The sequence below is a fragment of the Taeniopygia guttata genome, chromosome 4, assembly GCF_048771995.1.
Source record: "Taeniopygia guttata chromosome 4, bTaeGut7.mat, whole genome shotgun sequence".
Taxonomy (NCBI): Eukaryota; Metazoa; Chordata; class Aves; order Passeriformes; family Estrildidae; genus Taeniopygia; species Taeniopygia guttata.
In genome coordinates, this window is record NC_133028.1 from 39,064,325 (window position 1) to 39,091,073 (window position 26,749).

Below are 26,749 nucleotides of genomic sequence, written 5' to 3' on the forward strand. Positions count from 1 at the left end.
TCTTGTAATTAAGGCAGCTACCAGTGACAGGATTTCCTGAGGGAGTATAATTATGGTTTCAAGATGCTATTTTCTCTACCATGCCTTTTGCTTTTGAATGAGAGGAGAGGGAAAAATAATTAAAACTAGGGATAAGAAACAACTTAAACAACATTAACTGAAGTGACCATAACTGAAATACTATGATAGGTACTTATATGTCTAGAGTACAGAACCATTTTTGCATGTCATCATCACTGGTAGAGTACGGGAAGTTGTAAAGTCCTTGACTTAAAGTAAGCTCTACTTAACAACTAAAGCACCAGTGTGTCCTCAATATTTTTCTCATATGAAATATAAAACACAGGCTAGTACCAGCTAGTACCAGCTACTAGGAAGAAAACGAGCTCTATCCTAGATTAATCCAGGATGGTATTCCATTTTCAATTCCATACCATTAACATCATGCTCGTATCCCACACTTCCCAATACATCCCAGTTAACCACCATCATATTTTTGGTCATTTGATCTATCTGTCTATCTATCTATCTATCTATCTATCTATCTATCTATCTATCTATCTATCTATCTATCTATCTAATCTCTACATATATATAAATATATACAGATATCATGTCCTTAGTCTATGGACTATCCCTATAAAAGTCCATTGATTTCATTTAGTCCATGACTTTGGGTTCCATCTTCCATAACAGTATTTCAGGGCAGAAAAGCTGGTGTGTGGTGTTGGGTTGTTGCATGCTGAAGCCAGTTCTAGTTCCAACCCTGGTGTGCTTGTGCAGGTGCACCAAAATTCATTCTTCTTCAGGGTCACTGTGATGTGAATTTGTGAAATTGAACTATGTCTTTTAGAGCTGTGCAAAAATGTTACTGATAATTGCTGCATTGTATCATGGTGTGATACAAGTGGAAGTTACAAGCGATTATGTAGTGCTGAGTCTGGAGCCACCTTTGGCAAAACTTATTCATTCCCATACAAAAAGTCCTACTCCCAACCATATTTAAAACCCATTCATGCATAGATGTTTCCCAGTGTTTGGATCACAGAGAAGTTGGTTTGTATGGCTGACAGAATTCTGTCCAGTAACAACATATATGGAAACAGAGGGCTATGGGGAACTGAAAGGGTCAAGTTCATCCCATTCAGAAGTCTTAATGCCCCACACAGTGATGGATAACCTGTAATCTGTTTTAAATATCACCATGTGTCTTCATGAGGTTAAAAGTAACCCATAGGAAAGGGTCCATAGGCACCATCACTTATTGTCTGTAAATATCCTTACATTAGGCAACTATGGGAGACTTTATCTGGAGTTGCTGGCAGTTTACCTGAGGTTTCAAGGGTCTGCTGCTGTCAAATACAAACAATCCACAGAAAGGCCCTACAGTAAATTTTCCAGGAGATTTGCAAATAATCTAGTAACTCCCTGCAAATTATATTTCAGTCTTGCAATTCATGCCTAGAAACTTGTAGCTGAAATTTGTTATTTGTTTACAGCACACTTATTTGAAACCACATTGTCTATTTGATTCCTGATGCATCAAGAAAACAGAAGACCACATATCTTCAAACTATATTTGCTTTCTATTTTTCACATATTGGGAAAAATATAACCTTGACTCCCATAAATCTAGCTGGACTGTTCTGCATCACAATTATCAAAGTTAAAGCTGTAGCACAAGTCTGGTTTGAAACTTTGTCAGCTTTGAAGTTCATCACAAGGTTGTGAACAACACACCCGTCTTGGAGTATCCACCATTCAATGACTGAGTTGTATAGTCACTTAGCTGTACTCTTGTCCCCAAGAAATCCTGAAATACTTCATCATGCTGGGCATCATAATTTTATTTTCTGTACTGATAAATGAACAGAGGCAGTAGTCTTCAATTCATTATTCACACCACCAGTTTACACCATGTTCAGAATAAAATTCAGAGCTCCTGAGAAAGAGAAGCATTTATTGTGAAATCTGCCTTGTGTGTCTGAATGTCTCCCAAACACAAGTTTGTTGTGAAACATATTAATTGTATAACTCTTGGTGATTTTTAATGAAAACAACCTGATCTGGTAGTTTGACTCAGTGTTCCATGTCTACTTAGGTATATGAAGTGCACAATCTAGTCAAGTCACACTAATTATTAAATATTGGTTTTAAATAATGAATTGTGTGGGCAAGTGTAGACATACATAGATGAATTTCATTTTTTTTTCCCCCTGATTAGTAAGGCCAGTTACCTTGGCTGACCCTTCCCTCCTTTTACTATTACTATTACATTAGGAACTATTACTCCTAATGAGCTTCTGGAAGTAATTTAATTTGTATAGGCAGAGAAGCAAACCACATCAATTAGTCAGACTGTACATTTGGTATCACAAAAATGAGAAGAAAAGGCAGTTAATCTGATTTTTTTTCTTTTTTTTTTTTTTTTTTTTATTTCCCAGAGATAATTGGAAGAGATTCAAAATTACATGTGCCATACTGCAGAGTCAATTAGCTTATAGTGAAACAATGCCAGAGCAGGAAGATACAGTTTTATTGCATGGCATCATGAGGAATCCAGGAGCTAAATTAACTTTAAATTAACATGCTATTAGTTTCTAATGATTTTAAAAAAAAATTTCAACACAGTAGAATTTGAGTGACTTCAAGAGGAGTGTTTCTTTGCTTTCTGATGCTTCAGTGTTAAATTCTATTGCATGCATTTCACTTCTCTGTGCCTGAGAACATCATGGAATAGATTCTTTTAGAAGCTCTGCTTACGCCCATGGAAGACAGGGAGGTGATTTGAGGCATCCAGCATGGCTTCACCAAGGGATTAATTCTCTTTATCGGGCCTTCAACTTGATTCTGCTTTCACCTTCAGCTACTCCTAACTTAGCACTTGCTAAATAGGAATAATCAATACAGAGGACTCAAGCTGAAGTTCATGGACCTTACTGTTTGTTGTACATGACATGTACATGCAGAATGTCTTGTGGACTTTGTGGCTTCGTGTGGCTCCTGGCTTTTGAAGAGTCACAACATGGCATAGGAAGTGTTCAGAGAGGCTTTTCTCTGCATTTAGCTCCCATGGTCATAATGATCATTAGATTTTGCATTTATATTACTGAAAAAGGTATTTATACATACACTTTTCTAGAAGATGGTCAGGAGAAGCATTTTCTTACGTCATGAGAAGCATGTTTCTTAGAAAACAGGGAAGTGACATCTCTGCAGGCAGAGCTGTTAGAAGGAGATAGGCAAAAGTTGTTTTTTTTTTTTTAATAACAGAGGAATGCCCTTTAAAAATTCAGGCTAGCTAACTTGAAAGGAAAGTTTTGCCCTATTTGGCAGGGGAAGTTGGTCATATTTTGTTGCATCTGTTAAATAAAATCGTGTTGAACTTATCAGCATAATTTCAGTAGTTTCTGCTGATAATAATGAGCATAAAAGTATTGCAGGTGTTTTACTCTAGATAGAGAAAAAGCATAACTTTATCAACATAGAAAATAATTTCTCTGCTGTTTCACACAATGTTATGCAAGTTCAATAATTGCCTAATAATTTCTTGGTTTTTCATATTTTGTCTTCTTTCAAAAATAAATAGGACAAAAAAATAAGGATATTTGGGAAGATGTTGGTTTTATCATCTTTGATAGATCACAATGTTTTCATTTTCAGTTTACAAAAAAAATCCATTCATAAATGTGACAATTTCTATCAACAAGAACTGGTTTAGTTTGGAAAAGTCTGATGTATTGAAAAGCAGTTTTCTACTTTGTGGGCATTTGCTGCATTCACTATGAAATTTTTCTTTCCATTCATCTGACACTTCAAATAATAACCCTTTTATCCACAGTTTTTACCATCCACTATTGCAAAAGAAAAATTTAAGAAGAGTTACCTAAGGATAGGGCAAAAGTAGACACTTTAAAAGAAAAGCTTTAATGCATGCTGTGAGCCATATTTTACGGTCGCAATTTTTGTGAACTAATTAGCAAACAGATTTTGAACAATTAGAATATGGCAAAAATCCTTTTCAGAAGTGTTAGAGGGGAAGTCTGCAAGTCCATAATAAAGTGGATTTTTAAAATGAGTACTGGCCTAACTAGGAACATGATGGGGGGTTAGCATGGCCATACCTAACCTGAATGGTCACAGAGGTGTGAGAAGGAGAGAGCAAGCTGGCTGGTTGGGCCAAGGCTGGTGTTGCAGCATACTGGTGAGTGCAAGGAGGCAGAAGAGCTTTATGGTTTCCTTGTATGACCAAGGAATACCTGTCACAATAAATTTTAAATGAAAAGGCATTTCCATGCCCACTACGACTTGCCTCGTCTTGGCTCTTGATGCTCTGTTGAGCAATTCAGTTAGACAGATGCATTGCTAACCAGGTAGATGCATTTCACTGAGGGGAATGGGAAGACAAGCTGAAGCTCTCTCTAATGTTACTTGATGCTTCTCACTGGGGTACTGAAATTGGAAGAATCAGTTTGAAATGCCTGTCCACTAAAAAATGAAGGTCTTGGTATAAAGAAAAAACATCATCTACTGCAAGAGGCTCAGTCTTTGAAAAGCTGTTTGTTTTTCTTCTGTGATGAAGCAATTTTTTTTATCTTTCTGGCCTTTTTTCTGTAATGAAGCAATTTTTTAGAAACATTGAGCTGTCTTGTCTCATACACACTTGATTGCTCTTGTGTGAACTTTCAAAACTATGTTTTAGCAGGATCTTTGATAAGGATTTTTTTCCTATCAACTTCCATGTAGTTTTGAGCTATTTAGGATTTTTAGTGGTTAGTAACAGATCTAAAACTTCTTCCAAAATATCCAATATTCATGTTATCACTAGTTGAGAGTCTGGGTTACAGTCCCTAATACTTCCTAAAATAGAATTACTGGACATTAAATTTTAAATGTTTTATATTAGAAGGGCAATACCCCAATGAAATTCTGAAATAGATTGATGATTGAAATGAGAAATTTTTACAAACTCCTTTAGCCAGTTCTTGCATTTGCATCCAGTTATACTGGTTTCTACAACAAAAATATGCTCTTAATGATATACTTTTGTGCCTTATTTTTATTCTAGAACAAGAATTATTTTAGTGCGTTAAATTTTGAATCCTTGGCCAGACCTTGTGTATACAGGTACCATGAGCTGCATAGCTGTGTGTTTATGACAATTGTTATCTTCAGTTAATTGGTTCAGGGGAACTGAACTGGTAAATGCACACAGAAATAATTAATTATCACCAGTTTTTGTTTTGATCACTTGGCATTAGCTTCTGTAAACATTGTATCAGAAAGTATTAGACTTGGTGAGGGATTTTTGTAACATGTGTTGTCTTAAAACTTCAGCTGTTTCAGGTGGAATTTTGTAGTAATTTATAAATGGATCAGACCAGGAACTGGTGTGGCTTAGAACTTCCAAGTGGCAGTCAGAGAATATTTTATTCATGCATTGTTTGTTTTTTTTTTTAACTAATTTACAACTGAGCCTGTGATCTCATTATTAAGTGCTTTTATCACTTAGCAGGTGTAAAAAGGCTTTGTTTAAAAGTTTGTGTTGTCATTAAGTGATGCACTTCACAAAGATTTTGACCTTTGCAATACTTTTGACAATAAATTTACTTAATTTTGCATTGTATTTATAGTGTCCCTTTACAGTCTGCAGTTTCTGTTTAAGTAAGAGCCCGTTTCTGTAGGTGTCATTCAAAGGGATAACTAGGGGTTTCTACTAACTTTTCATTAACACTGTCTTTTTATGCAGTTCACCAACTTACCTTTTTCATTAGTAATGTATTTATTAACTAGAGATCATCTTCTCTTCTGCTCTGTATAAATGCAGATGATTAGCATGATCCATGTGACTGTAGATGAAAGTATACCATTCATTTAAAGGACTACATGGCACAATATTTGCCACACCTTAATTGATTAAAAATAATCATCTCATATAATCTCATCTGGAATAGCACGCCTCATTAGTTTACTGAATGAGATAGTTATGCCTTTACTGAATTAAAGAAGGAACTAAGTCACTTTTTTCCTTTTTTTTTTTTCCCTATTTGCTAACTAGGTGAGCTGGTGGTTCCACTGACTTACCCAAGATAATTTTACTAGATTAAATAAATTGGATTGGAACTAGGTTTCTTGGCTGTACTTAGAACTGGTACATTAGGTATCTGAGGAGTCATATCTTGTGTCTTGTTCTCCTGTTATCCTCTATCACCTTTCATGCCTGGCTCTTGCAGTCTAGTGTGGGGGACATGGCAAGAAGGACCTGGAAGTGCTCCCAGGTATTTCTGCTTGGATGTAGTAGAGCAACGGAGAGAGAGAGGGACAAAACTTCTCCAGAGTCTCAAAAAAGTGGAAAAATGAAAGTTAACATGTGCACCCTGCTTTACCCTCTTGTGAAGCATATGAGTCAGGAGTGTAAGAGCAGTTCCAAAAAAGCAAGTGGCAGTCAGCAGAGCCCTCCTCTTTCTTCTCAGCTCCTGAATGGAGGTCAGTAAGAAACATCTTTCTTCTTTGAGGTTTTTCTATGGTTTCTTTTGCCCCTGATTACAGAGCTGTCTGCAGAGCATTTACTTCTGAAAACTTGCACTAACTTAGGTGTATTAATTTAGGGTCCTCAGGGCTCCTATGATAATTTTGAAATTATTCAGTATTTTAATTGACCTGTGTGTTACTTTTTTGATACAGCAAGGCTGGTCAATGGCTGAGAGCAAGTTCTTAAGTTCTCTCACTTAGTGATATAAGTTCTCAGACTGATCTTTTTAGCTTTGCACAATACATGTCCCAGTTTCCATTTCAGAGTACAAATGCTCTGAGGTGGTTTGCTTCGTACAGCATTTCACTGCAGCTATTAATTTCCAGACAAGCAATGAGCCCTCTACCCACTGGTGTCATTTGAGCTTAACCTTAATAAAACATAATTTCAAAGACCAAAATATATTTGTTTATTTAATGAAAATACTAGGACAGAAAAAAAAAAAAAAAAAAAAAAAAAAAAAGGGCAGTGAAAAATGAAACAAAAAGTCATCTTGAAGTTGTTTCATACAAAAATATTTTCCTAGCTGTCAGTTTGAATCTTCCAGTTGACACTTATGTCTTGTTGATACCCTGGATTCTACCTTATAGCTGAAGCTAGAAATAGCAGGGTTAATGTGCTTTGTTGCTGTAAAAAAAACAGAGGAGATGAGCTCTTGTATTAGATCATGTGAAATGGGAATCTAAGCTACATATTTATATAAAAGCATGTCTTTTTAATAAGGAGGGCTTACTGCATTTCAGCTTTTTAACCTCTACAAGAGATAGCAGTGCTAGCCGAACTGGCAGTGTTGGTCTCTGAAATCATGGAAGGGTCTTTCACATAATAACTCACTGCTCATGTTTTCCTTCTTGCTGAGGAAAACAACTGTGTGCTAGCTAAAAAATAGAACTTTCCTTTTCAAGCAGAAAAATTTACATTGTGAAACACTTGTTTTTATAACTGACTGAAAATTACCTATCATAAAAGTTATCCAGTGTGTAATAATTTCAGTGTGTACAGTTTTTCTGACTCGCTACACTGACTTCACACCACACCTTAACCAGCCACGTGTCAATATTAAGAGCAAAGTACATATATTAAACTCCTTGTTTTCTGAGCATTTCTTCCACTAGCAGTTGCTACACAGCCAACCTCTGCCATCTCCATGCAAGCTCTTCAGATAAGGCAACACAATTTATGCTAGTACCCAGAAAAACAGGCCCATAATCCTCTCTTGGTTGCTTTCAATCTGGATAAAGCTTGGCTTTCAGCTGAGATGACTTTGATGCAGATGATCAGTGAGTTCATTTTAGGCTGCCTTGGCCATCATTGCTCCCCAGAAAAAACACTTGGGAAACTGCTGTGTGGAGTTTTCTGCTCCCAAAGACAGGGGGGTGAGATCACAGCTCTAATGCTTCGCTCCCACAACAATGGAAGGGTGTTTGTTGCCTCTGTATATTCTGAAGCTCAAAAGTCTCAAAGCTCCTAAGCTTTGTTTTAAGCATGTGTGCACTCTTATTGTGTTAATATTACTTAAACTATCTTTGCCTCTGAACTGATATGCTACCTAGACAGTAAGTTGGACCCAAGCATGTCTGGTAGTTCCTTGACTTAGTCTGATTTGAACTTAAAGTTGTTGGAACTTAAAATTCTTCTGAGGCCTCAAAAGTCATGGAATAGAGAGACACAGCATCCTTTAAATTAATACAGTAAATCAGACTAAGATAAGCAGAAGTGCAAGTGAAAGAGGTAGTGTTTCAACCTAAATTGAGCACTTGCTACAGGGAAGGGGAGAGCACAGCAGGAGAATAAGCCAAATTCATGTTATAAATACGGGTATTAAGGAAAGTGCAAAATTTAATAACAGCAGCTATAGACAGGGAAAGGATATTGTGTCTAATATATGCTCCTCCCCTTTCTGAATAATGTGGGCAGACTGCCTCATACATGTTCTAGGAGTGAAGGGGAATGCCTAGAAAAAGATTCAGTTTTGGTAGAAGATTCAGTTTTGGTAGTTTGTGCACCCAGCACAGGCTGTCTCCGGTTGGTTACACAGGAGAAAAAAATGTGCTCCTGCCTAGAGCCTTCCTGTCCACTCCCATCTCAGAGGATCCCAGGGCTCCCTTTAGATGCCTCGGGGTTTTCAGACTTTGCTCACTCATTCATTCCCTGCCTGCAGAATGACTCTGTGCACACAACCTTCTCAATACCTATCACTAACAAAAAAATCTTTAAATAAGTTTTATTTAAAACATTCCAGATAGGTGTCAGCCTTAGCCATGCAAAATTTGTACTGGTGTGCAAGTATAGTTAAGGTAGTATTTCTTTGCAGATAGAAGTTTTTTGAGGAGTATTTTCCTTGGCTTTCTGCTTTACTTTATAAGGTGGTATTTGGAAAATAAAGCTTTGTTTTGTGTGTTTTAACTTAAGAAAAGTATTAATAAATAAAAAATCCTTAAGAGTACATTATAAGCATTATATTCTTTTACAGCTGCAGTATCTGCCTCAGAATCTTTGTCTGGCAAGCAGCAGCTGGAGGGAGATAAATTTTGTCCACCAGGAGAGGGCTCTCACAGTCTTCTGTTATTACTGAGCTTGGGAGCAGAAACACCAGAAGGTGAAGCTACAGAAAAAATCATGAAAGACATGCTCAGATCAGGTTATGTCCACCAGTGTGCTATAGATACTATAAATGTTAATCTAAAATAAATAAATAAGGCTGATTATACTTAAGTGCATTTTTTTAACAAAAGATGAAAAATAAGGATGCTGTTGCAGCTTAGCTGTATTTCTTCCTTAGTAAGGATGTTCTTAAACAGCACTAAAATACTACAGAATTCAACTTTCTGTATAGCACCACCAACATGCAGATTAACACTGCTATTGGCTTCGCCAAGGAAATCTCACAGATGTGTGAAGACTCTTCCTTTTGGGGTGCTTAGTGTGGTTTAAACAGTGTTATGAAAATAGAAGTTAGTGTTTCAGTGAGGAAATAGGATTTTTTTTTTCATATTGTTTATTACTTTTTTGCCATCCTTCAAATAACATTATGTATCATGAAGAATAAAAAGTGATCCAAACATAGAATCAGCCTGGCTGTGAATCCTCTTGCTATACCTATTATTTGTTAAAAATGAATGTATAAAATCTTTATACAAATGCTATTGCATAAACAGAGTAACAGATGCTGTCTTTATTTCTGCTGCAAACAATCAACAGCAAGGTTATTTGCATTTCTAGCAATAGGTGAATGAACTCTGCTTTTTAGTTCTTGTTTACCATTATAAATTATGGGCTTACTGTAAGCCTTATCTCATGAAATTCATGCAGGGAAAGAAGAAATCAGTTTGCTATAGTGCTTGAAGTAAGTATTATAACCAAAGAAAACAAACCATTATCTGTTTATTTTGTGTTCTTTACATGAAAGACTTCTCCAGTCTGGGTTGTTTGGGGTTTTTCTGGGCTTTTTGTTTGCTTGCTTGGTTGGTTGGTTTTTGGTTTGGTTTTTTTTTTGTTTTTTTTTTTTTTCCTCGGGTTTTGGGGTTTTTTTTGGTGTGTCTTGTTTTTGTTGGTCATTAAATTCTTAGTATAACTTCGTCTTTTGTCAATGTTCCTACTTAAGAACACAGTCTGGAAGTTGTATTTCAGCAAAAACAAGCACCAAAGTATGGAAAACAAACCTTTACCTTTCAGGTATTTGAACAAGTGCCAATAAATTCTAGTACTCCCATAGCTTTTAGGAATATCTTGATTTAATCAACCTCTCATTTTGACAGATGTAAAATTTTTTTTTCTATTGGATAATTTTCATGGTAGTAATTCAACAGAATCTTTAATCAGGATGAGACCTGATTGTTGTGCCATGTAATGGAATGTGCTGGATTTGGCTGGGGTAGAGTCAATTTTTTTCCCAGTGGCTGGTATGGGGCTGTGTTTTGGATTTGTGCTGATCAGAGTTGATGACATAGAGATGTTCTTGTTATTACTGAGCAGGGGTTGCACAGAGCCAAGGCTATTTCTGCTTTTTGTACAGCCACACTGGGGGTGTATGGGAGGTTGGGAGGAGACACAGCCAGGACAGGTGACCCAAATTGACCAAAGAGATATTCCACACCAAATGGCATCATGCTCATTGTGTAAAGTGAGTGGAAGGAGGAAGGAGGAAATATTTTGAGTGATGGTGCTTGTCTTCCCAAATCACTGACACACATGGTGGGGCCCTGCTCTCCTGGGGATGGCTGAACACCTGCCTGCCATGGGAAGCAGTGAATTCATTCCTTGTTTTGCTTTGCTTGTGTGTGTGGCTTGTGTTTTCCCTATTTAACGGTCTTCATCTCTGCCTGTGAGTTTTCTACCTTCTACCCTTCAGATTTTCTCCCCAGTTCCACTGGTATGGGAATGAGCAGCAGCTGTGTGGTACTTGGCTGCTGGCTGGAATTAAACCTCTACATGGTACAATAAAAAATGAGTGAATAGCTTAAAAGCACAGGGTAGTTTGGTTCTGGAGCTGTGTTACAAGGTGAAGTTGCTTTGGTTAGAGCACATGTCAGGTATATATGTATGATATATAAGACTCCAAGGACTTACAATAAGTTTATCTTAAAATAATCAAATCTGCATATGCAAATAACTACTTTATTATTATTATTATTTTCCCATGCAATTAGCAAGACTCTAGGATCCTGGATGTGTTGAAGTAATTATCTAGTCCTGCACAGACAGATTTCTTCATTCCACTTTATCTCTGTGAAGTGATTCCTTGTTCCCTCTCTAGGAGTCTCACACAGGTGTCTTCCACAACTTTCTGGAAGGTCTCCAATTTTAGACTATTTCAGATCAAGAGGAAAAACAAGTACCACAGAGTTTTCAGTCTCATTCACTGCTTTTTTCATCCATCTCTTCTATGAAAGGAACAACATTTGAGGGCCCCTGCTGACTGCAGGTGTGATGATGTGTGAGGGGGAGATTGGTGTTACATGCTCCTGAGAGCTCCTGGGAACTAACTAATTTTTCTGACATAAAGGGCCTTGCAGCAGCTTTTCTGAGGAACTGAATCCCACAAAAACAGTAAGATACAAGCTGTGCCCTGAATAAGCTTCAGTCCCTGAATGGTCTTAAGGAGCAATCTCAAGTAGAGCATATTGCAATTTAGTTCTGCAGAAGGAATGATGTTTCACCCGTTGTGATGTGCAGTGAGGATCAGATGAGGCTGTGCTATCTGAAATGTGTTCTCATACTCCAGGATATTAATTGAAAGAATGTATCATCGAGGCTTCAGACAATTACCTTTATGAGCTGTGCCTTGGAACTGATGGAGTCTTAAGAAATACATAATTGTTTTGCCTGGTTTTGGTCCCAGTAGTTACATAAAAATAAGTTTAATTTTCCTGCAGTAAACAACTTGCACTTTTCCCAGTTGTGCTAACATCCCAAACAAGAAAAGAAAAGAAAAAAGAAACAAAAACCAACACAAAACCAGCAGAAAATAAAAATTAGCTTATATTCTGACCTCTTGTGCAGCGTCTTAATGCTTTGGCCAAGAGGTCAAAATCCTTATGAATGCTAAGTGAATCCAAATTTGGTGGAAAGTGTCATACATCCAAGGAAATTACTAGGAGTTAAAACAGAGTATGATTACCACCTTGTTCAACATAAGAAAATCTGGATGAAAATCAGATGAAAATCTGGTAGAAAGAGGCCCTAAAATTACTTGTAGTAGGGATGGTTTTATTTGTCTCCTAGTTTATCTGTTTTTCTCTCAACAAAAAAAAAACCCCAAACCCAAACCCAAATAGATTTATAGTTAAACTTATTGTTAACAGTCTTGGGGTCTGTCATAAAATGGGTTTTGCATCTTTGTGGTTCCAACTGAGTCTGAAGAGATGAACAACTGCTTGAGTATCACAAAGTTACTCCTCTCGAGAAATTTTGCACCAAAGTGTCTTTAAAATAATTTTGTTCCCAGGGACATTAATAAATGTTTAGTGCTTGAAAAATGTCCCATTAATCTCCACGTGATACAGAAATGACCCTTCTCCTGCTGAGACAAAGGAAGTATTTGATGAAATGGATGTAAGAGCAGGGCCAACTTACTTTAGTCTCAAATGTCAAATCACTATTCTAATAACTTCCCAGAGGATTACTTTTAAGCCTTATTATTAAAAGGATCACCTTAATGTGACTACAAGGGTAAAATGAAGCATTCATACTTGTTCAAATGAACTGAATTTGGATTGTAGCAATATTTTGTTTTACGATATTTCTTAAGATTAGCGTGTAATGAAGTAATTTAATAACTTTAAAAATTATTACAGTATTTTCTCTTCAAAAGGAAACAAGATTAATAAAATTCTGACTTGTATAGCTCTATTAGCTTCATAACAATGGTGCCAGTTGTGACCTTAATTCATTGCTCGGCTCTTAAAAACACACTGTGACCACATCTTCCTGCCTGCAGTTATAGTCTTTCTGAGGAAATTGGGATTTAAGACTTTTTACCAAGGACAAGCTGTATCAGGCTTTTTTTTTTTTTTTTTTTTTAACTGAGATGAAGTTTGATAAGGGGGCCAGGAAATCATGGTAACCTGGTAGAGCACATATTTCTAGTATCCCTGGGCTTGAGAGATTTAAAAATAGATGCTGTGGAAAGATTCACTGGCACAAGTGTATGCTCTAGTATGATGACACAGATTGTCTTAATGGCACAGCATGATGCACTCTGAGTGATCTCAGCAAACCTATCTTTATAAAATGGTTGGGAAGAAAATGCTTTTGTGTTAAAGGAAGATTTTGAGAGGGGTAATTTGGAAGGCATTTAAACCCATACTCACTTATTAGCTGTTACTTCCTGAGATTCAAAAATTTATCATAAGCTTCTGATCACCTGTGGTATTACTAATGCTCAGTGGTACTGTCACACACTCACTGGTCGTGGCAGGTGCTTAAGAAAGGTCTGGCTTTGATGCATTCCTTTGTCTCTGGCAGAATGTGGGTAAGTAGTGTTAGTGTGGATCTGCTTTTAGTTCCCTTTCTTTTGTTTCTCTTCCTGTGAAAAGTTACTTCAACTGAATGTGAACATTAACAACAGCTCTACCTACTCTCAGTGTAAGGGCAACCTTCAAGCAATATATCTTTGAAAAAGGTTTATATATTTTTGGATCAAAACAAAGCAACTGCAGGAGTCTTCATTACATATTGCATGTAAAAGGCTCTGGGAAAAAAATAATATAAGAGGTTTGTATTTAACTGTATATTAAAAAAAACCCCTATGAAATAAAAGAACAAGAAACCACATATGGTCAAAAACAGTTCAAAAATTTACTTAATTGTCTTTAAAATAATGAGGCTCATGATTTCATACCATTATTCCAGTCACGTGGGGGAAAAAGGAAGCAACCTGTCTAGGACAAGAGTCCTGCCACTGCCCTAAGACAGTTTCAGATTGTAATAATGTATTTTCTGGCAAGGACTTTTAAAGGCAAGTAATACAGACATAATTTAGCTTTCAACAAAATAAAATGGTAAATTCCTGGACTCAACAGTATTTCTGAAAGCTCTCTTTCTGGAGACCATGATTTTAATACTGTTTGTCTTGCATGCTGCAGAAAGATATTGGGACTACTGTGAAAATCTATTGATATTTTTTTTCCCAAAAGTGCAATAATAGCTGACAGACCCCTATGGATAACAGAAGGTTTTTAAAATTTGTTAATATTTTTGCACAGCAGAAGTGGATCCTATCTCAGCATGATTGGAAGTGAACACTTTTCTTTCTGACTACACTCCTCTTCTTGGTTCTTACACATCTGCAGATCAATGGGTTGTTTTTTCCCCTTTCTTCAGGTGTTTATATTTTAGAGAAGGAAATATGTGGTCATGAGAGCTTCCAGGCTCCAAGAACAGGACAACCAGCTGCCAGTAATGTGGTTTTCCTGTCCCACTGACCTGCTGGGGTCAGAGTTCCCCTGCAAGGATTCTGTGCTGCCTGCTGAGGCAGCAGCTGCTCTGGACCCATGGCAGCCATGCACAGCTCTCCCTGTTGCCACGGCACTCCGGGGAACCACAGGGACCACAACCTCACTAAATTCACTGCAGTGTCAGCCCGTGCAGACCTCCTCTCAGCCATGGTCACCACCCTGGCTGGCTCAGGAGGGACCTGGACATGCCAGGGCATCTCTTTCTTCTCCACTGAAAGAGAAGGGGCAAAGGTGAATTTTAATCTTTGGCATTTTCAAAAAGTCAACTCCGTAAATAATATTTTATAGAACTAGAAAAACCAATTTATGTTATGTGAGTCTTCCTAAGAATTCTAACATTCATCATACACAAAGACCAGCTGTCTGAAAGCCCTTTTTTTTTTTTTTTTTTTTTAATTAATAGAGAGGAATTACTCTACCATTACAATCCATTCTTCGAACTCCAATGGATATATGGCTCCGCAGCTGCTGTTTCCTGATTGCATTTAGTGGATGCTATCAAAACAAAACTCCTATCTTTCCATTTATTTAGATTTTTAGTTACAGAAGGGGTAGACTTTAGCTAACAAAAGGACTTGGTTATATGTGCTACTTGAAAAACCATTTTAATGTGCTTTGTTTTTTAGGAAATGTGCATTATCTATATCTGTACCTGCACATATATCTGTCTACATGTAAGAATGATAAAATGTCATTGGATATTGTGGCGAGATAACATTTTTTCAACACATATTGGACACAACACCACACTGCCAGTCATTGTTGGGCATGAAGCTGCATTTACTGCAGACATTTATTAGACAAGGTCTAATAAAGAAGCAGGGAAAAGAGCACAATGAAAATATCCTTGTGTTTAGAATTTTTTTTTTAAATATTCAGGACTGGGAAAATGTTTAATGGATGGTTCAGTTGTTTCTTATCCCTTTCATAGAAGTCACCCCTTTGGGAATTGCCTAATACCTGATTTCACTTGCTACTGCTCCTGTCTGATTCATATGTATTCCTTGCTGCTACTGGGATCAAGCTACACTGGCTGTTGAAGAAGAGTGGAAGGTAAAAAAGTAGTTTTATTTTTATTTAACATTTCAGAGGAAAGAAGGGGATATTTTGGAAAATTTCCAAATGGAATGCTAATGATGGCTTTATAAATAAAGAAAATACACATTCTCCCACAATTGCTTTAAAACAAGATGACAGATTTATATGGCACGGGACTAAAGAAGTTCAATAGCTGTATTGATTTAATTCTTTATTGCCAAATTACAATTTGTTTTTCTTTGATCAGTGTAAAGAGTAGGGAGCACAGTTATTGACTTCATCCAGGCAAACAGATATAAATATAAAATCTGCAGTGTACACTAATCTTTGTGCAACTCAGAAACTGGAGGAAGGCCTTGTTACAGTCCTAGCATGATTTTCTTTGCCATACAGAGTAGAATTTGCTATGGAAAGAATATTACTAAAATACTAAAACATTTAATTTATATAGAAATAACAATTGGCAATGTAGGAGTTAAATATAATTGAAATTCTGAAAGAATGGAAGGAATAGAAAATAATCAGCAAGTAGGAAGGAAGATAACAGTAAATTGAAAAAAAATTAAGTCAGAAGGAATATTTCTAGCTGAAACAATATGACTGCTTTCTTATCCTTTTATACTATCTGGCTATATCACATGGTATAAATAAGATTATATATTACAATGATGCAAAAATTTGTGGACAGAAAGAAGGTAAAAGCTACAGTTACTTCTGTAGGACTACATAATTGTGTTCTGACTATAGATTTAGTTAACTTTTTCCTAAGTTTATATAATAAGATTAGTCATAAATATTTTTAAAGTATTTAAAATATTTTAAAAGCTATTTTAATATCTGTTGTTCCAGCAGTATCTATTCTGACCATTTGTACTCTATTATAAAGTGACATATTATAGAAGATAGTAATCTGCAAAATGCAATAGTCAATGTCCAGGAAGAAACTATTAAAGTATATCACTACTGAAAGCAAAGAACAATGGGTTACTGAGAACTAGATATTAGAAAAATTCTTTAAGGAGAGAAACTATTACCCACTGGCATATAATAAACTCCTTAGCAGATAATGGCTTGGGGAGGAAGCATCTCAGAATTATAACAACATGATAAAAAATAAGTTGATGATTCTTCAAAACAAAAGAACTGTTTTCACTTGAAAGACTATCTGGAAATGATGTTTCTTGAGGGGAAAAAAGTGCACAATGACTGTTTCAAACCACTCATTTATAAAAATGATAACTTTTGTAAAAGCTATATACAAAAGTCTATTGGATAAAAAATCTTAGTGGAAAAAAGAAAATAAGCATCAGCTATAACTGGGGAGAGGTGTTACAGCTTAAAACTCAAAGCAAAACTTGTATATTTACTGAATCCTGAGGGCAGAATTGGATTATTAAATTAGTCAGAGGCAGGTAAGTATATGTATATATGTATATGTATATATATATATATATATATATACTTAGCATTTGTGCTGTGAAATATCATATGACTTAGGGAAGATACCTGTGATTTAAATTTGAAAGGAAAAGTACTGTTCTGGTTAAAAAGGAGAGAGGAGAGATGCAGAAAATGTGTGTGTGTATTTGTGTGTTTGCACACATGTTTACACACATAGAATGACAGAATGGGTCAGGTTGGAAGGGACCACAGTGTGTCACATCTGATCCAGCCTATCTCAGTTGTCTTTTTTTGAAGCTGAACAGGCCCAGCCACCTCAGCCTGTTCTCGTAAGAGAGATGCTCCAGTCTGGTCATCATTTTTGTTGCGCTCCACTGGATCCATTCCACACACTCCATGTCTCTCTTGTCCTTAGGTGCCCAGAACTGGACACAGCACTCCGGATGTGGCCTCACCAGAGCTGAGCAGAGGGGCAGGAACACCTCCCTTGACCACCTGGAATGTTCTTCCTAATGCACTCCAGGATGCTGTTGGCCTCTTGGCCACAAGGACACTGCTGGCTCATGGACAGCTTGGTGTCCACCAGGATCCCCAGGCCCTTTTCCGCAGAGCTGCTTTCAGCAGGTCACCCCAGCCTGTCCTAGTGCAGGGACAAGTTATTCCTCCCCAGGGGCAGGACCCTACACTTGCCTTTGTTGAATTTAAAATTAATCCACTCTGCTCCTCCCCCTGCATCTGTCAAGGCACACATGCAGATGTTTATTTGAAAGCTGTTATACCTTTCCAAAGCAAGAGGATGAGTTAAAATGAAGTGCAGTAAGCTTTTGCATTTTGGTAAAGGAAGAGAAAAATTCCTGATGTCTTTCCATTTTCTTTTTCTTTCTGCTATCATTTGCTTAGATAACGAAGGCTTATTCTGGTCAGAAATGTATGGTATGTTCAGGGGTGTCATAAAGAGAATAAAGACATAACTATAGACAAATTCAGGCTGGATGAAAATTACATAAAATGACAAACCAGAGTGAAAATTGGCTGAGGAAATTTGAGATAGGTTGTATTGGATAAATACAGTGAGATGGAAAGAATCAAGGCAAGAACAATGACCCTCCAACCTGTTCCAGGGAAGCTAGGAATAAGGCAATCTAGGAATAAGCAGCAAACCATCTTGTAAAGACATTGCAAACTATGAGTCAAAGAGCTAAGGAAAAATATTTTCTTAATAACATCCAGAAAGAGAGATTTAATTATATTCAAAAACAGTCAAAGTTGGCACTGAAATAATCTCAACAATAATTATTTAGTAAATGATATGTATTTTATTATAGTTTTATGACAGTTAATACTGATATATCTAAGTAGTCTGTCTCACATTTATTACTCATTATATATTCTGTATAATTCCAAAGTACAGGTTGCCAACAATTTGGGTGATGAAAATGGTATTCTGGTTTTGTACACTGGGCATGATTTCCTACATGTAACAGATAAAAGAATATTATAACATATGCATATATTTCTGCCCAATGCAAGAAATACATGCAGCCATAGAACTTTCCATCCACAAAAAAATGCTGCTAATCACAAACAAGTCACATAAACTAAACTAAACTAATTTAGCTTTTACAGCTACACACGCCACTAGGCTTGAAAGCCATATTTGTTTGTTTTACTTTATCTTGGGGCACATAAAATCATGGTATTTGGCAGCATGGAATAAGGGACATTAAATCAGCTTTTATGCTGTTGTTAAGAAACCCATAGAGAATGGGATTCAAGCAGCAGGACATCATACCCAACAAATGGCATATGCAATATACTAATTTAAAGTGCCTGTTGGAAATAAGAGTAGCATTAAAATCTGTGACAATGTGGAAAAGGTGAAGAGGCATCCAGCTGAAGCCAAAAACTAGTATTAGCACTGTCAGTCTGCAAAAAACCCTCCTCGATCTTGTCTTAATTCTGATGATGGACTGGGATACTGTAATCATGTTCTGGATCTCTGTATTTTCTTCTGGTTTCATTTCAAAACAGATAGGGATCCCAGGGATGAATTTACTGGAGGAAAAAAGTTGGCTTTTTTCTATGTCAGAGGTTTCTGGGAGATCTCTGGAATGAGTATCCTGATGATGCCTTGAAATAGCTGGCATCACACTTGAAGTCTTTCTACTGTATCTTCTGTGGTGCCTTCTGCCAAAGGCACAGCTCCACCTGGAATATCTGGAGGGTTGAACCTGTGGGCCAGTGCTCTTAGAGGGATGAAGAGTTAGGTTTATCATCTCCTTTTCTTCAAACTTGTTTTCCTTGTTTGCCAGCCTAGCACCTATGCTCCTGCAGACACTGGTGTGACTGGCGGTCAGGCACGCCAGCGGCAGGATGTACTGCATGAACAGCAAGGCTATCGTGAAGGCAATCCTGTAGGAATCAGAAGGCCATGACTCAATGCACAGCAGCCTGTTCTCCAGCCCCTCTAAATTCAGAGTTTTGCTGAGGTCCACGGTTTTATGGAAAACTGGCAGAGGGGAGCAAATTGTGAAGCCAAAGGCCCAAATGATCACTATTAAGAAATAGCCTTGTTTTGCTGTGAGATTGCTGGAGAGGGGATACTTTATCATACGGTACCTGACTGCAGCAATAGATATTAACATCAAAGTTGAAACTAGGACTGAGGCACACTGGAGGAAGGGCATTACATGGCACATGACAGTGCCAAACATCCATTGGTCAAGCAGGACGGATGTCAGCGTGAAAGGTGAACAAAACAGCACAACCAAGATGTCAGAAAAGGCCAAGTTTCCAATGAGAATGTTTATTACTGTCCTCTGCTTGCCCTTTAATAGGGCCATTAGTATAAGCAGATTTCCCAGAAAGCCAGCCAAACTTATAAGTGTGTACAGCCCAATAAGAAAGTACTGCATGTCATCAACACTACTCTTATAGTCTTCCCAGGCAGAAAAATTCTTTGTTGCAGCAGAGGTGTTCTTGCTATGTGTGCTGTTGTTACGGTCTTTGAATCCTAAATCCATTTTACAGTCCTGCTTAGAACAAGAAAGGCATTAATTAGCATCTGAAGAAATTATGATATTGCTGTTAATCAGAATGTAAAAATACATAAATTTACCTTGTATTACCTCAATGCAAATAAATTACTATTGATGTTAGTTCTACTGTGAGGCAAATCCTGCATAACTTCAGGTCAACATGAATTAGCTAAGTAGGCTTTATCATTTGGTGTTCAGCACTCTTAGGCCTCCTACCTAGATGCTCACGTGGGAGAACAGCAAGTTACAGGTCTGCATTATGATGCTGCCTTTTAACTGTGTTTTGCTACAGAACATATTAGCAGGCTTTCCATGAGGGAACAGTTAGCTACAAAAGCAATACACCTCGAGTCGGTGAGATTACTCATGTGAATAACAGCCCATTGATATGAGTAAGGAAATTACAGTCACCATCTGGGCAGATGGATAATCATTACATCATTGCAAATTATCAAGAAGGCACCTGAAATTGCTAACAACTGCAGTAGTATTTCTTATCTTGCTAGTAGATAACTAACACAAAATAGGTGAGAGCTTTCAAAAAAGATCAGGAAATCCACTGTCAGTAATCCGAGAAGGAATTCCTCATGTGGTGTGTATAGAAAACATCTCCTACTAAGTGCTGAATATAGTTTAACTGCTCAAGCAAAAAGAAAAACTAAAAAATACCTAAGGTAATTGCATGTAATATAGAAACAAATATGGAAGCAAACTCCACACAGCCATTTGAAAATTCAGTGAACTGCTATTTATTCAGCACAGAATCATCTAGTGTTAAACCTAGCTCAGCACAAAATTATTCTGCCTACTGCATCTTTGTATATTAGTCTTCATTTTAGAACAAACAGAAAGACAGTTCAGTTCAAACCTCCATTTATCTTAAACACTTGCATGTACTAGAGTTTCAAAGTCAAAATTCTCCAGAGTGCCAATGCCCTGTGCAAAAAGGCTTAATGTTTAGAAATCTTACATAAGAGAAAACAAAAAATATCTACAAACCCAAAGCATATGTAAATAGAGCAGAAGGCTATATCTGTCACCTAAAAAAGGCAGGGCTCTTCAAGACTGTAGCAATCTTCAGTGAGCTGTAGCATGCTGACATTTTCAAAGTGCAATAATATTATTTGGTTGCCTTCACACATGCAGATGTGCTCCTTCCTTCACATGTGTGTTCCTATTGCTATGACAGTTTGGTTTGAGCCAAAGGGAAGCTCAAACTATAAAACTATAAAACAACCTGAGAATGTTCACTAACTCTATTGTGATGTGAAGGTCCTCCAAGTAAGAGTAGAAATATATATATATACACATATGAAAAGATCTTGCAGGTAATATGTTGGAAAGAGGTGAAAAGAAGTCAGCCTTCCCAATTTTTTTCCTCCATATTAAAGTGCTTTTTAACAGCTAAAACAGAATTAAGAACTGAATACATGAAATTAGATAACCTAAATATTATAATTGTGCGCATATGAGCAGGGAGGCATTAATGCATATTATTTCTCTTCATTTTCTTCTAGTCTTTAATGAAATGGTGGAAAACCATATAAGAGACAAGAAATGCTATCTGAGACTACATTTGCCTCTAGACCAACTTTAAAGAAGCCGACTAGAGATTCTATAAGTGATCTAATCTCTCTATTTCTACATTGATACAATCAGAAGTTTTCATTTTGGTGGGCTTCTCTTATACAACTCTTAGCTTATGAAGTAAATAGTTTTTTACTTAATTTTTTTTAGCTAATTTCTGAGTTGCTGGTAACCAACTGAAAATAGTATGAGTCACCACAGTGACTTCCCAAATATGATGAATTTGGGAATTTCTTTCTATTTCCTAAATGTAACACTACATAACTTTTTCTGCATAACCTTTGCACTGGATAAGGTAATATAATGCTAAGAATAAGACTAAAGAACAAAACTTTATGTAGTGTTATGTTGTAACATGTTTAATAAATTAATGTTTACTAAATTTTTCTTGAAGGTTTAAGTGAAAGATTGTTGCCAGGTTCTGTGGATTTCTACACTTCCACATAAAGCTCTTGCAGTATGAATTTAGCAGAAGGGTTCATTGTGTTTTTAATACAAATTGTGTCTTTAAAAACAAAAAGCAAATGTGCTGGTTTCCTGAAGCAGACATATTTGTTGAGATGCATCAGTAATGAAGAAGTTTAGCAGGAGTGCCTCTGAAGTCTAGTATGGGCTTGCCAGCTCCATTCCTTCTGTGCTATAGCTGCCTTCTGACTCAGGTGAGAGACGAGCTCTTCCTTACCACATGTCCTCATTTCTATGAGGAAGGAGCACTGGAAGAAGTCACACCATGATCTCTTCAGACCTTGGCTGGACACCCAGGGCACCAATAAAGTCTGTGGAGCACAGAAACCCCTTCTGCACCATCTTCCTATAGTCATCTTCCTATAGTTTCAGAGTGACAGCAAGACAGAGAGGGAAGGAATAACAGTTTAATCTGCTGGTTTCAACAGATAACTGCTGGGCTGACACAAGCTCCCTTTGCAAAATACCCAAAGAGAATTTTATTTTCATTTTGGATGTGTAAGAAGAAAGCAGGCTTTCCCCCCTAATTTCAAAACATGCCAGGTAGATCTCTTGTTCTCTGAGCTTTTTCTCCTGCTCAAAAAGAAACCAGTTGCTGTCAGTCTAAGTGCCAGCAGCTGTAATGATTCAAACAGAAGTTTTATTCCCATATTATTAATCTCTAGTCCCCGAACTCATCTTAGCCTGCCACTGATTTCACAGGGCTCTATGCGTTCATTGGCATTTATCTTCCTGCTTTGTTTTAACGACTGCTTCCATTCTCAGAGATTTGCTCACCGTCCCTCATGTTAGTTGGTCAATCCCGGTGCAGAACATGGCTGTAACTTTCAGCGAAATGGAAATTCCTGAAAATCCCATTGTGGAAAACAGAATTAAATAATACAGCCTCTTTTCAAAACATTCACCTCATATTTGAAGTGTATTTCTAAACTAAATGCATGATAGTGCCAAGGTGGTCTTGCACCTCTTCTCAAAACTCAGATTTAGTTAATCTGCAAGTACCTGCTGGAGGTTTTCTAGCTCCAAACGTTGGATCACTTTCACCTCCTGCATCTGTCAGTGAAGCAAATGAGGTCCCCTTCTGTAATGCTGGCCTGCACAATGCACATTCCTGAGTGTGCTCAGCTACACCTGTGGGAGCTCATACCCCTGAGCTCTGTGTGGGCTTGCCTAGGTCTCTAGTTTCAGTGGAATGCTTGAGGCAGGAGGCTAGGCTGCACAAGGCAGTAGAGACTGTAGTTTTGTGGCAGGATCGAAGGCATATTCGAATACTTACTGTAAAAGTCAAATGGTTGCAGTTAGCATTTAGCTGAGTTAGAGGCACCAGAAAACCTGTGCTAATTTAACATGTTTAACACCTTATACTTAACATCATTTTTCACTTAAAGCTGTTGCTAAAATTACAAATTCCCTAAATCATAATTTAGGACCGTAAAAAGCTGGATATTTCTGTCTGTATATATTTAAAGAGAAATTTTCAAGAACACAAAAGTTAGGCAGGCAACCATCATCCTCTAAAGGTAACTGTTTCTTCCAGAAATGTTCCTTCAATTAGATGAGATACTTATATTAAGGTTTATTCATGGATAAGAGCTTATATCCCACAATATTAATACCTATTAAGTTATTTCTGACTGGCTGGTCCTCGTACAGTCCAGTCAGTTTAATCCTTGCAACAGTGCAATTAACCTTTATAGCTGTGAACGATTTAAAAGTCTTAAATGACTTTTCTCTATGTTAAAAGAAGGGAAAAAAAACAGCCATAAAAACCCCACCAAAAAAATCCTAAAAAACAAATGCCACCCCGCCCCAAACCCCATGGTGAAAACATACAGGGAAGAAGCACATTGTGTAAATTTGTAAGAAGTACAATCTTTCTGCCCTCATAATACTGGAGAAATATCAAGACTGCAGCAAAAAAGTCAGAGAAGGTTTTTAAGCATCCACACAGAGGTAAATAGTTAATATGAGTGGCTGTTACTGCACGACCACCAAAGCTTTAGGAAAGCACTGAGCTGTGTTGTCACAACCTGAGAAATAATGCCCTCACATCAATACAGACAGAGATAACATCTGAGACAAAATCTGAAACCACTGGAGTGTTGCATTCACTATACAAGCTAAGGTTAAAAAGCTGCTGATTCTCATGTTCTTGTTCATAATGTGCAACAGCAAAAACTAGCCTGAGAACCTGGAAGAATCCAACAGATTGAATTACTTCAGAAGTCCAAAAAAAAGAGACTTTTTTACTTATTAATGGTGTGCCTATTTCTCTGAATCACCAAAAGAACGGCAATATTATCTCGGAAAACAAGAACACAACTTCCGAAATTATGCCAAAGCCAACTAATAAGATTGTATGTCCAGCTCCAAGGAAATGCTATGGCCAGAAGAGAAAACTTCAAACGCCTGGCTACATGTTTTTTTTCCAGGGAGCACAGCAACTCCTGTCTCGCAACAGCACCAAACCACCCCAAAACGGGAACGACTGTTATTTTTGCCCTTCCATGCCTCCCTTGGGAAGCGCCCTGCACCGCTCCGCGTCCGAAACCCCGCTCCCGCTCTCAGCCCGAGCCCCGGGCGCCCCGCGGCCGCCGCGACACCACCACCCCCAAGGGCTGATGCGCTCCCCCATCCCCGCGCGCTTGGTGGCAGGGCGGGGCCCCGCGCAAACTTGCGCGGCCGCCCTGCGCGGGGAGGGGAGCTGAGCTAGGGCGAGCTGAGCAGAACCGACCTGAGCCGAGCCGAGCTGAGCCGAGCCGAACCGAGCCGAGCCCGCCGCGGCGGCTCCGCGCCCGCCCCGCGTTACCTGCGCGCTGTCCCGCTGCGGGCGCCCCGGGCGAGGAGGGGCGGCGGGGGCGGCGCGGGCGCGGCGAGGCGGCGGCTCCGCTCCGCACTCACGGCTCCGGCACGGGCGGGCGGAGCGCGCCTCTGAGGAAGCGGAGGGGGGCGCGCAGCCCCCGGGGCTGGCGGCGCATCTTCTGCGGGTGCCGCGGGGCCCCGGGGCTCGCCGCGGCCGAGGGCCGGGCCCCGGCACCGGCGGTGCCGCCATCGGGGCTGCCGCTCGGCTGAGCGGGCTGGGGCTGGGGCTGCAGCGCGGGCGCATTTTCGGGAGGCCGCTCCAGGCAGCCCTGGAGCCCGGTATTTCAGCGCTGCACGGTGTGACAATCAGAGTTTCCATGGAAATACAGCGAGACGGTAAATACACCCCGCGCTCGCCGGTGCTCAGGGGATGCTCTCAGTGTCTCAGCCGGCGCTCAGGGCGCGGCGTTTTGCAAAGGTGAAACGCGCTGCGAGTCTCGGGACATAGAGAGGTGCGAGCACAGACAGGCAATTACAGAACGCTGATCAGAGCTCCCCTTGCTTCGGCTGGAGCAGAGCTCCGCAGGTTTTTATCCCTGCTGCTCAAATACCCTTTAATTTTTATTTTAGAACAGGTGGAAGGTGATGGTTTTCCCCCAAACAGTTTTCCTCGCTAAGCTGAGTTCAATTCTTACAGAGCAAAATATCTGAAGGGTGGTTTTAATTTTATCTGAACAATCAGTGAGAAAGCAGGGCATTTTCTTATGTGAGCAATATTTAAAGCCTAAAAACTGTTGGGTATGTCACAGTACAAAGCATGAAAAGACGAACTCTGCTACTCTTACCTGCTGTTATCTTCTAGCACAAGAAAAGTCATTGATCATAGTCCTATTACAGAGCTACGGCAGAACTCAGCGACATACGGGTCCCTGGGTGCACAAGTGGCAGAATCTGACATAGAAATGTAATGACTTTCCCATTTGCCAAGGTGCTACTTTGACAGTTGATACTAACACAGCACTGCAGAAAAGATGTCCGTATAATTAGCCTGTGAAAGACTGTACCACACAAAGATAAAACAACTGGATCAGTCATATTGTAAAATAACCTTTGAAAAATCCAGGTAGGTTCCTTATTTAACTTGGCTATTGTGAAAATACTCATTGAGCCATCCAGGAACAAATAATCTTCATCTTCAGCAGATGAGCTCAGGATGTCAAAGAAGATTTTGTCCTATCTTTTGAAGATTTCATCCCATCTTCTTTTGCCTGCTGCATAATTCACCACCCACTGCTGGTGAATCACTGCATGTGCAAGTGGAGCACAGGGAGCTGCCAGGTGGAAGTGACGTGCCAATCCACTTCATCGTATTAACACAACTCTCCTGTTAGTCACAACAGAGAACAGAATTAATCCTTTTTGGGCCTGAGCAGCTGTTCTTAGCATTTTTGACCATCTTCCCACCTAACACTGATGGTTTTGAAGACTTTCACGCAAATTTTTGACCTATAGATAGAAGCCCACTATGGCTCTAACACACAATGGGCATGATTAACATTTTCCCTACTTCTCTTGTTCTAGGAGAGCTTCCCACATTGCTGGCCTCACTGCTTGAAGTGGAAGGTCTTTCCTGGAAAAAGAGAAGTTTTAAAGACTTCACCTTTCTATGGAAACTGCTGGCTACAACAGACTGATAGTGTGTTTTAAAAGTAGTCTAAATTTGCTGGCAGAGCCCAGTGAGAAATTAAAGTTTCTTATATTGCACAAGTGTGATTTATGTGGGATGCCATTGTACCTTCATAAAGGTACAAACAGCCTACCATCATGTTAAGCCATTTCTAAGGTCACCTAGTACAGTTTCCCAAGGAGCATCCAGAAAATATGTGCTTCTTATCAGGAGTAGTCAGTAAGAGAAGTATTCTTTCCTC

General features: G+C 38.6%; 1 protein-coding gene across 4 annotated transcripts; it reads right to left on the reverse strand.

The window, feature by feature from the left end:
- Positions 1-518: 518 nt before the first annotated feature.
- NPY5R (neuropeptide Y receptor Y5) lies at positions 519-26,749 on the reverse strand. Of its 4 annotated transcripts, none has more exons than XM_030271429.4 (3): positions 24,829-24,967; positions 22,237-22,379; positions 519-19,961 (listed from the first exon to the last, which is right to left on the reverse strand). In XM_030271429.4, exon 3 carries the CDS (start codon positions 19,950-19,952, stop codon positions 18,621-18,623), a length of 1,332 nt encoding a protein of 443 aa, XP_030127289.4. In that variant the 5' UTR covers positions 19,953-19,961; positions 22,237-22,379; positions 24,829-24,967; the 3' UTR covers positions 519-18,620. The 4 variants fall into 4 exon arrangements, with proteins under 4 accessions (XP_030127289.4, XP_002199064.4, XP_072784532.1 ...); XM_002199028.6 differs by having other exon boundaries at positions 24,754-24,887; XM_072928431.1 differs by lacking the exon at positions 22,237-22,379 and having other exon boundaries at positions 24,829-26,749.

Bases quoted from the DNA above. Each gene is read 5' to 3' on its own strand.
- NPY5R (XM_072928431.1), bottom strand. From the start codon at position 25,200: ATGGAAACTCTGATTGTCACACCGTGCAGCGCTGAAATACCGGGCTCC. The intron at 19,962-24,828 runs GTAACGCGGGGC...TGTTCTAAGCAG, and splicing joins CGCAGCGGGACAGCGCGCAG to GACTGTAAAATGGATTTAGG.